Here is an 11,778-nt window from a genome sequence, read left to right as displayed (position 1 = left end):
GGATATAATTTGTCTCTGGAGAGTCTCACAAAAGGACATCATATAAATAGTTGGCTTATGTCTATAGTAGAAGATCATGTTTTAGTAAGTGTCAACATATTTTCAGTCCCTCAAATTCCAAGGAAGACTCATTTGTATCGAGGCCTTCTCACTATTAAGCCTATTTGGTTGTGGATAGTGTAGTGCATGCCATTTTTCTCATTCTGGAGGACGCCACAATAACAATATGTCATATAAATAGTAGGCCTCTGTCTAAGACCATGTTTTAGTAAGTGTCAGCATATTTTTGTCCCAGTTGCTGCAAGATTAAAAGTAGCCACAGTTTTGGGGGGGCTGGATTTCAGTGAAGTGCATTTCAGCAGATATTTTATTAGAAGTGAGTGGGAGTTCCAGATCTATACCACATTATGGTATTCCCTATATAACCTCGAATCATCCAAAATAAAGAAAAATCCTCAAGTATCCTCAAACATTCTATTCGCCACAACAAAGCTTTCAGTTAAGTTGATTTTGGTTAAACATTTTTTTCTCACATTGTCATTCAAACCTGAGAGACTATAGGTCTTAGGCAAGTGTATAATGTATTATTCCAAGACACTAATAATGACTTATTAAAGACAAGAACAAGAAGACAGAGCAATGTGCTTGTTCATTTAGTGGACCTTCAAAGCCCACCTGGTCTGTTCTCGTCGGGGTTCGGACGTGACAACAACGTCCGTCATTCAGAATAACCTTTTGGCCTCAACAGCCTGCTTCCTTCAGCCACACCTCATACAGCAGCTGAGAAGCCAAAGAGCGAGAGATAGCGACCCTTCTCTGTTCTTACCCCCACCACCAACACTGTGGATGCATCCCAAATGGCACCACATTCCATATAATATATGGCACCAGAGCCCTATGAGTCCTAGTCAAAACAAGTGCACCATATAGGGGGTAGGGTGCCATTTGGGACACAACCTGTGTCTGCATAAGCCCTTTCCACCACAGTCGGCGAGTCAAACAAAGTAATTAGTCAGTAAATATGGAGCTACCCAGGCGAAGCAGGGAAGGGGGCAGCCGGCAGGCAGGAAATCTACTGTGTAATTTTTCCCATCACTGTCCTGTACCAAGCTGTACCCTCCTACTAACTGTCCGGGTTACTAACTGGGGTTTTGGTAGCACTTTACATTGAGTTGCACTTATACCTGTGTAGTAGTTCTGTAATTACTACTCTTATAGGCTACCTGTGTAGTAAATCTGTAATTACACTCTAATTACTTATGTGTTACAAAGCTTGTTAACACATAATATACATTGTATGACAGGACCTCAAAGCATTGAAATGGTTCCTTTCTGTGTTCATACAGCAAACTGAGAGAAACTGGTCCTGTCATTTCTTTTTATTTTCAAACGCAAAGAGATTCGTGGGGGTAGGAGATAAACGTCTATGAAAAAAGACTCACACACATAATGTGAATTAGACAAGTCAAGTCCTTTTTTTGAAAAACAGCATAGTACGGCAAAGCAATACCAGAGCACTTGCAATAGTTATCGTTACTCGTCCGCAGAGAGTTTGTGGTAAAACAGTAAACAGCACACTATTGCCTCACCTTATTGTCATTTTCCAGAATTACAACAATTTCATTATTTAAAAAAATGGTTTCCAGGGTGTCTGTTGTTTTAAAAAGACCCTCCGGGAAATACAGACATCGGCTTCTTTTCTTGGTACAAGTCCACTGCCAAGACAAGAGTATCTTCACCCTCTATAACTGTCCATGCCATGCAGCAGAGGGGGGAAAAGTGAAGGACTAATTTTTTGTTTGTATTGGTTGAATTAACACAGTATCGAAGTATCCACTGGAGAGCTCCAGTAATTGTAGTCCCCAGAAGGGAAGTCCTCACAACGTAAGAAGTCCTCACAAGGCATGATGGGGTTTCCAAGGCCTCTCATAGTCAGGGTGGTGGTTCAGCAACAGTGGCTACTCAAATTGAACCACTTTAAGGAAATGGGGGGAGTTGGAGAATTGTGTGTGGGGGGGGTCACCAGCCCCACTGACAAACAGTCAGGCGATGGTGGTGAGTTTGGGCTGGGCACCAGCGCAATCGATATCGCTGGGTCACGGAAGAGTCATGGAGGGAGGGGCAGCACCGAGAGATCATGCCCCAGTGGCGGGGCTGGTTGGTGGGAGGGTAGAGGTGATGGTTGGGGCACCAGTGGAGGTCAGAGCGATGCCCATATCCGTGCTGATCGGCCCACCATGGGACACCCTATCCTCGGGAATACCTGGCAGTTCTGCTGGGAAAACAAATTAAAACAATGTGTAAAACTGAAAACAACACCAGTGTGTACATGTTACTTTAGCAATAATAATGTGTAGTGTTACTTTAACACTGTAACACTGTGTAGTGTCAGTTTAAAACGACAGCACTGTGCACTGTTACTTTAGGTCACGTGAAGCAGTTGTGTTGTGTGCAGTGAAGCGGCACTACAATGGGGTGACATGTCGGGACAAATGGATTTCCCCTATCCCACTAACTCTTAGATCAGTGTTCATGATTTGAAGGAGAGTAGGAGGGAGGAAAAAGAGGCCATTGGTCAAGCATTTAGAGCCGGCTAGAGTGCAGCACTCTGCGGCTGAGCAAGAGAGCAGCGTGGCTGACCCATTCTGTTTCACTGACACCAGGGGACCCAATCAACAGGCGCTACTTCCCAATGGAGAGCAGAGGCTAAACGCCCCCGAAGCCTTATTTTCTCTTTCGTCTCTTTCGTTTTCTTTCTTTCTCCTGAGTCCCTTTACCGGTCCTCCCCTCAAAAGATGGCAACCCTGACCCCTCGGAACGATGTTAGCAAACCTCGGCCGAATAATTGCCAGAGAGGCTCCTTTAAACAATGGCCTCCAGCAGTGTTAGGGCGACGCACAGGGGTCAGTGAGGAAGTTCACCAAAGGATGCCTGAGGGGGTTTTTGGGTAGAGAGAAACATTTTGTACGGAGGGGGGAATAATCCTGTACTCTCGTTAATTTGTGGGCCCGTAATCGCCTATTGTCTGGGAAGGGAAAATGACGATTTTGCCCAGCCTTGGCTAATTTTGCGGAATAAGAAGAAAGGAAAGAAGGGGGCCAAACGACCAGGGAACAGTCGTTTGGTCCGGGGCCTTCTGCATGGCTTGCTTTGGATACGAACTGACAGGTGCACTGTTTCCCAAGGACCCATAAGCTCGATAATCGCGAGGGGAAGAAAGCGTAATGCTCCTCCTGAAGAGTCTTTAATTGACTTTGGTTCGAAGTAATGTTGCAGAGTGACCGTATTAGAAAAACCCGCCGAGTCCCGAGTCTCTCTCCAGTCTCTCTCTCCAGTCTCTCTCTCCAGTCTCTCTCTCCAGTCTCTCTCTCCAGTCTCTCTCTACAGTCTCTCTCTCTAGTCTCTCTCCAGTCTCTCTCTCTCCATTCTCTCTACAGTCTCTCTCTACAGTCTCTCTCTCCAGTCTCTCTCTCCAGTCTCTCTCTCCAGTCTCTCTCTACAGTCTCTCTCTACAGTCTCTCTCTCCAGTCTCTCTCTCCAGTCTCTCTCTCCAGTCTCTCTCCAGTCTCTCTCCAGTCTCTCTCTCCAGTCTCTCTGTAGTCTCTCTCCAGTCTCTCTCCAGTCTCTCTCTCCAGTCTCTCTCTCCAGTCTCTCTCCAGTCTCTCTCTCCAGTCTCTCTCTCCAGTCTCTCTCTCCAGTCTCTCTCTCCAGTCTCTCTCTCCAGTCTCTCTCTCCATTCTCTCTCCAGTCTCTCTCCAGTCTCTCTCTCCATTCTCTCTCCAGTCTCTCTCTCCAGTCTCTCTCTCCATTCTCTCTCCAGTCTCTCTCTCCATTCTCTCTCCAGTCTCTCTCTCCAGTCTCTCTCTCCAGTCTCTCTCTCCAGTCTCTCTCTCCAGTCTCTCTCTCCAGTCTCTCTTCATTCTCTCTCCAGTCCAGGCCGTAAACGGCTCGCTTAATCTTCCCCATTCGCCGAGCTTAATGAAAATATCTTATGACAGAACTGGAGTCCTTAATCAAATAAGAGGGGGAAAACGTTTTATGTACCTCGTTAATGATTAATTCATTCAACGGGACGTAAAAGAACATCTCTTATGATTAATTGACCCTGCAGTCTTTGAGAACTTTACCTTAATTAGCCAGTCTATATTTAGCCACTCTAACACTCAATAGACGGCAGAGGAAGATTGACTCTTGATCTATGTCTGTCTTCTGTTCCCATAGGATTTCAGATGCCACCTCCTACCCCATTAACAATTTTCACATGACAAATTCGTTAGCACTGTGGTTTTCCATCGAGCACCCACTTTCGTTGTTTCTAAACAAACATCAAATATGAACATCTGAGAAGATGGTTGACCCTTTGAATGTGGACAGCCATAACAAGTTCTTTCCCACAGTGCGTGTGAGAAGCGGGAGCAATGAAAGGTCGTTCTTTCTGTCCACATGACCAGTCAAATAAATCAATTGGTCACACCACTGGCGTATACATATTTAATTTAGACAAAGTCAATTAGCTTTTGCCGGGCCTTTTCATCCTGCTGCAATGTGGCAGTAGCTTTATGCTGCATTTATATACAGGAAACGTTTTATTTGTGTGTCCGTGCTAGCATATCACTTAGTATGCATGCCTTATACATTCTTCATGATACAGTGAGCTCCAAAAGTATTGGGACACATCATTTTTGTTGTTGTTTTGGCTCTCTACGGCAGCACTTTGGATTTAAAATGAGACAACAACTATGAGGTTAAAGTGCAGACTGTCAGCTTTAATTTGAGTGTATTTTCATCCATATCGGGTGAACCGTTTAGAAATTGCAGCACTTTTTGTACATAGTCACTTATATGTATGTGTATTAAAGTAGTCAAAAGTTTAATATTTGGCCCCGTATTCCTAGTAGGCGATGATTACATCAAGCTTGTGACTCTACAAACTGGATGCATTTGCTGTTTGTTTTGACTGTGTTCAAGATTACTGTGTGCCCAATAGAAATGAATGGTAAATCACGTATTGTCATTTTGGAGTCACTTTTATTGTAAGTACGAATATAATATGTTTCTAAACACTTCTACATTAGTGTGTATGCTTGATACTTACAGTGCGTCCCCTTGGGCTCTGTGCCAAGTCCGTTAGCAAGGGGTCACATGTAATGCCACTGTCCCTCCACGCCCATACCCATCCCACCCATGGGCCCTACGGGGTTGAGAAGAGGGACAAATTAGAGAGGTGTGAGTGAGGATGGGGGAAGAGAAGGGGGACAGAGATAAAGAGGACAAAGACATTATTTGGGTTACTGAGGTGAGCTAATGCAAATATTGCAATGTGACCGGTCACACCTGGTCAAGACTGTGTCTCTGCAAGGTGGGGGGGAGATAGGGTTAGTAAATTATACTGTAACAGGCGAGGGGGAATGGGAACCAGTCAGGTCCATGGTGTGTGTTTGAGGGACTCAAAGGTTTGTGTGTCTGTGTGTGTGTGTGTGTGTGTGTTAGTGGTGTGTGCATGTGTGCGTGCACGTGTGCCTGCATGTGCGCATACGTGCATGTGTGTGCGTACGTGTGTGTCTGGGACGTAGGAGTTAAGAGATAGGAGTCTTTACCAGGTGGTCTGATTCCCATGTGTGTCTGGCCGTCCATGACAAACCCTCCCATTGGTTGACCATCTGGGGTGTAGGGCCCTCCTCCAGTCACTGGCAAAAAAACACAGGCAGAGACAGAAGGAAATGCTAATTAGAATCTTGCGTAAGTTTTAATTACCGGTGCGCCCCCATAAAACGTCCCCCCTCCCTCTCCTGGTTTGGTCTGTCCTCGTTATTCTCTCACTATTATCCTCTAATTACAAGATCATTTCGTAGGTAATTTTCTTCATCAATAGGCTTAATTACTAACAAACGACTTCGTATGTATTGGTAAGAGTTGTTCTTATGGCCTATGCTGTGAAAGAGCAACTTGATATCAGCAAATAGATTACTGTTCTGGCAACTAGAACGTAATTACCTCAAATTACACAGTAGCACTGTAAATGGGAAATAAGTAACTTATAACAACTCTTTGACTCATTAAACGCGTTTAAGCAAACCGGCTAACCATAATTACAGTACGTAATTAAGGAACTACTTTTCCACCAGGTTACTGGTGGAACAACAAGGCAGTTAACCCACTGTTCCTAGGCCGTCATTGAAAATAAGAATTTGTTCTTAACTGACTTGCCTAGTTAAATAAAGATAAAATAAATAAATAATAATAATAAAACATTTCAAATCAGTCCACTATCACTTATGGGGCTCCCAAGTGGCGCAGCGTTCTAAGGCACTGCATCTCAGTGCTAGAGGAGTCACTACAGACACCCTGGTTCGAATCCAGGCTGTATCACAACCGGCCGTGATTGGGAGTCCCATAGGGCGGCGCACAATTGGCCCAGTGTCGTCCGGGTTTGGCCGGGGTAGGCCGTCATTGTAAATAAGAATTTGTTCTTAACTGACCTTCCTAGTTAAATAAAGGTTAAATAAAAAATAAAATGAAATAAATGGAACAATTAGTGGCGGAGGAAGGATAGGACAAAACGGTCTGTGATTCGGCTTTCTGTCTCCCTCATTTCATAAAGTGTAGACAGCCTCAGGTAGAGAAGCTGCTTCTGGTTACATGAGCCAGAGCAACAGTTCAAGCTCCTTCGGTCCGTCTTTGAACTTTACACAGTCCCCCTAATGCAACCCTAACCCTCATCACAGGTCATACATTTTACAGCAGCTCCAAAACAAGGCATGTGCCAGGGGACTGCTCTGTCTTTAGCAGAGAGGGAGAGAGAGGAAGAGAGAGACTAACAAATTAAACCAAAGTCCTACTCCACAACTTTTTACAGTAGCCAATGTGTTTTTTTTTTTAATCAAAAAGTAAAAATTCGGAAATTAAATTTAAATTCGTAAAAAAGCAAGGGATTACGACTGGTCATATTTTAACTTCAGTTTCACTTGCTCCTTGTTTGTTTTTTAATCCAAGGTTAAACTTTCAATGGACTAGCCAGTCAAAGTGATTAGCGTCTTTGTCTGGGCTAATCCGCTGGGTTATAGTGGCCATTCACTCCCGTCGTTAAATCCGTCCGTTCAGTTAAACACATTGAAGACCAGAAGGGGCAAGACTGGAGATAGTAGCAGGAGAAGTACACAGTTTTTGTTTTGTCAAAAACAGATTCATTTATGTTTTCATTTATGTTTACATTTTGAGATGTTTTATTTTTATTAAATTCAAGATTTTTTTCAATGTATGTTGAACCTGTTTCCTTGAAAAAAAAAAGGCTTGACGAGTTCATATTCCTGCGTTGACTTGAATTGAAACAACTTTACCACATGAATTGAAACCACTCAAATTTGACGGGAGACTTGCCTGCTCTATTGGACTGGTCGATCATGGGCTGTACTATTCTTCGTCTCGCGTTGATGAACCTGAAAGAGAGAGAATGAGGGAAGGAGGGAATGGGGGGAGGGCAGTGGAGGAGAGAGAAGACAGCAACACGTTATAAATGAGGCCTGGCGAGTAGCATATGATTTCAATGTACTGTTTTGGGACCACAGAGGAAAAGCATTCATTCGCTTTGGCGTTATGAGAAGAAAAAAAATGCTTGCTGTCAGCGATGGTTGCCTGACGTTGTCAAGGCGTCTGGTCTACACTTCACTAAAAGAACATGGAAACCTCAACTTCCTCTTAAACTGTGGCTTTCAAAGAAAAAAATGACTTCTTGGACAGTAACTGTGATTCTTACCAAACCAAACACCTGGAATATCTATGAGTTCATAGCAAACGGACGCTGCTGGTGCAAGCATACACTTCTTTGATATCGACCAATACAGTAGACACTTGATATACTGTCTCTAAAAAGTCCAAAATATTTCATGTCACAGCAAAATTCTATTTAGCTTTTCATTACATAAAATACACCAAGCACCGATAAAGTAAAGTCCTCAAGTACTAGTATAGTTTTTTGTGTACCATCCCTTAGCACACATCCAAACAAAGCTCATACAACTAAATCTCTCTGCAGTGGGATAGCTTAGGTGCATTACGGAATAGCTATGTTTGCAGAGTGTTGTCCTACATTCATACACGTCCCCTCTAAGTATAATTGTGCTCTTGAAAGCCATCATTCTGGTATGCATGATCCCTGACCTTCGACCCTGGCGGCCCCGTGACCCGGCGCCCTCAGCAGAGGAGCACTCTGGTCTTGCTCAGCCTAAAGCTTTGTGAACCCGCCCCGTGACCCCTGCCGACCCGGGGAGTGAAAGCTCAGTGGTTCCAACTTGATTTATGTCCCTCTGCCTTTTTACCCCTGGTGGGATGGTTCCATTTCATCTTTTTCTTCTAAAAAAAAGAGAGAAGCGAAAAGGGGAGGAACAGGTTTCCTTTTCAGGAAAACAAAAGCCACAACACTCCTTTCAGCAGGGCCCAAAAAAAGGCAGAAGCAGGGGGCGGGAGGGAGGTGGAGGAGTGGGAGGAGGAGTGGGGGGTGAAGATGACGGGGAGAGGAAGATACTAAGAGAGAAGTGCGGAGAAGAGGCCCAAACTGAACTAGAAAACCGAGTCATATGATGAAGCCTATCTAGAGCCGCATGCTTTTTCAGTGTAATAACATACTGTGTATCTATCAGGCAATAAAAGGTGGCTATTAGGTGATGTTTTGGATGATAGAACCATAAAAATAAAGGGGAACCAATTACTTTAATTTCAACAAAGCTTTGACAAATGAGGTGCAAAGTCCCTTAGGGCCAGTGTGCTTCCACAAAAACCACAAGAAGGACATATCCTTGATGATACTGTGACGAATCATGGTGGGGAGCACAGGGGGTGTATGTAGTGTTAGGGTCTCAAAAGGAGAGGGAGATAGAGGGAGAGAGAGGGGTGGAGAGGCTGTGGGGCGCTCTGTTGTGTGGGAGCCCGGCCGCCACCACACACCCCCTAGCGCCACCTTTTAAGCAGCCAATGAAAGGGGGAACAGAGTGCCATGCGGCGCGACCAAGGCTGCGTCCTCTGTTAGGGAGTTAAAAGTTTCACCCCTGCGCGAACCCTTCACACCATGGGACTGCGTTTATGTCCCTGCTTTAGCCCTCCGCTTCCCACCGCACAATAAGTGTGACTATCCACCCCTCTCTAGCTCCCACTCCCACAATGGAGGCCTATTCTTCTGACTAGACGTGTTGTAAAAACCCTCCACTTTTGAAAAACGTTGTTTTTACCGAAGAAAAACATTGTTTTACGACAGCTTTGTGTGATATGAACTTGTATGCTTAGCGTGTAGTGAAGTAGGCACTTCTAGATACAGCCAGGGTATCCACAATAGGGTTGGGGTCAATTCCATTTCAATTCAATCATCTCAGGAGCTATTGCATTGAAAAGCCTTCACTTTACTTTCACTTCCTGAATTGAATGAATTGAAATGGAATTGACCCCAACCCTGATCCACAACTTTACAAATACTACCTCACCACCAAGCACCATCAAATTTACACATAAAAACACAAGGAATGCGCTCAAGAAAGAACAACCCCAACAACTAAAATATCCTCCTTTAGCTAATTTGGTGCGGTGGCATCTGTTCTCGTCCACTGCAGGCTGCAGAGCTGGAGCCTCAGCACGGTGAAACGCCTCTCCTGTGAGGATTAAAATAAACGAGCGCTCCCCTCCAGTCTGGGCTCCCCTGGTCGTAAAATGGCCCCTAAACCCGCCTCCCGGGGTGTCATTCTCAGGTCAGCTCCCCCCCCGGTCCCCCCAACTCCCCCCTTGCACGCCCGCCCTTGGGTGTGTTTGAATAAACCAGTCCAGCTGTTTGCCATGAAAACGCCATTGACATCAATCCCCCCCTTCTCACCTGTTCCAATCAGCACACGGCCCTGTTATGAGGTGGGGGGGACGTAAACGCCTCGGCAACTTCTCCACAACCTCTCCGTAACCTATCTTACTGCACTTAGAATGTGACTGACAAACGAGCCCATGCATGTACAGTATCTTCAAAGCACTAACAGCAATGTCAATTGAACGATGACTATGCAATGCATGTGTATGTCGAGGAAATGGACTGTGCTGCTGCTACATTTAGATCAGTGGTGTAAAGTACTTAAGTAAAAGTACTTGAAAGTACTACTTAGTTTTTTGTTGTGTCTGTACATTACTTTTGTATTTATATTTTCGACAACTTTTACTTTTACTTCACCACATTTCTAAAGAAAAGAATGTACTTTTTACTCCATACATTATTTTCCCTGACACCCATGTTACATTTTGAATGTTTAACAGCACAGGAAAATTGTTTAATTCACACAGTTATCAAGAGACCATCCATGGTCATCCCTACTGCCCCTGATCTGCAGACTCACTAAACACACATGCTTTGTTTGTAAATGATGTTGGAGTGTTGGAGTGTGCCCCTGGCTATCCATAATAATAAAAAACAAGAAAATGGTGCCATCTGGTTTGGTTAATACAGTATATGGAATTTGAAATGATTTATACTTAAGTATATTTTTTACCAAATACTTTTAGACTTTTACTCAAATACTATTTCACTGGGTGACTTCCACTTCTACTTCAGTGATTTTCTATTAAGGTATCTTGACTTTAACTAAAGTATGACAATTGGGTGCTTTTTCCACCACCGATTTAGATTCATAAGTTCCAGCGAGGACCGAAAAAATGGGAGAAAAAACGTCAGTGCCAGCCACTGAGTTGAGAGGCCAAACGGCTCTGAATTCCTTCACACACTCTGCTGGAATATCTGTAACATTCCACCGCAGCCGGCGATTCCAAGAACAGTACTTGTGTGTATGTATGTGTGAATGTGTGTGCGCATGTGTGCCAGCGTGCTTGTACACATACATACGTTCATACGCGCATACATGCATGTGTCTGTGCACGTTTGTGTGTCTGTGTGTGATTCAAAGGTTGGTGCTTTTAACCAAAAGGACATACTTGGGGGTCGCTCACAATTCCCCACGGCAACATTAGGCTCTGTTGTTGAACAGTGGGAGGCCATTACCTCATCGCTAAACCCTACCTTCCCCCCTTACACCCCTCGGTGGGCACATCTCGCCAAACTCAGAGGAGTGTTTCCATTAACTAAACTGTGAACCTGCCACCTCTCCACACACAGACAGACACACACACATACTGGTACATAGAAATACAGATATATGCGTGCACACACACATGCGTGCTCAGAAGTCCATTTAAAAGCATTTATGGGAGAAACACCAAAAGCAAAGTTGGCTAAACTTGCGAATTCATTTGTATTTCTCAGCATAATACAAGAGAAAACCCTGGACTCCCTCTGAACAGCTCGTCAGCCAAGTTGCCACGGTAACAGACAAATAATAGTTGACAATATTAGCACTGCTGCTACATTAATAGCAGGAGAAGTCATCAATCTCCATCAAATGAAACAACATTTCCCATATCTCACCACTCACCCTCCCATCCAGAATGTGCATCCTATCTGCCCCTCTTTTTAGATTCTTCCTCTCCCTCCATTCCCCACCCCACCTCTCCCACACCCATGATTCCCATGGGGCCCGTGTGGTACCACTACCTGCATGCTAGGTTGAGCAGCTAAGCAACACCTCCGAGAGCCTATCCTGATTCCCTCCCTAACGACACCTTATATAGTGCACGACTTTTGACCAGAGCCTATGGGGCACTGGTCAAAAGTAGTGTATGGTGCACTGGTCAAAAGTAGTGCACTATAAAGGGAATAGGGTGTCATTTGGAACACACAAAATGTTTCACGACCTCGCCATCCTT

General features: G+C 44.5%; 1 protein-coding gene across 3 annotated transcripts in view; it reads right to left on the bottom strand.

Annotated features, from left to right (window-relative positions):
• Positions 1-338: 338 nt before the first annotated feature.
• LOC106564847 (homeobox protein Meis1) overlaps positions 339-11,778 on the bottom strand; it is a 35,591-nt gene continuing 24,151 nt past the window's right edge. For 2 of the 3 annotated variants that reach the window (XM_014131302.2, XM_014131304.2), the window contains exons 10-13: positions 7,378-7,436; positions 5,598-5,687; positions 5,096-5,191; positions 339-2,275 (exon numbers count right to left, since the gene is read on the bottom strand). In XM_014131302.2, coding sequence (XP_013986777.1) covers positions 5,139-5,191; positions 5,598-5,687; positions 7,378-7,436 — 202 coding nt within the window. In that variant the 3' untranslated portion in view covers positions 339-2,275; positions 5,096-5,138. The remainder of the gene's footprint in view (positions 2,276-5,095; positions 5,192-5,597; positions 5,688-7,377; positions 7,437-11,778) is intronic. The other variant, XM_014131303.2, reaches the window with a different exon arrangement.

This window comes from Salmo salar, chromosome ssa12, assembly GCF_905237065.1.
Source record: "Salmo salar chromosome ssa12, Ssal_v3.1, whole genome shotgun sequence".
Lineage (NCBI taxonomy): Eukaryota > Metazoa > Chordata > Actinopteri > Salmoniformes > Salmonidae > Salmo > Salmo salar.
The sequence above is the reverse complement of the archived record's forward strand: the minus strand, read 5'-3'. Positions and strand labels throughout refer to the sequence as shown.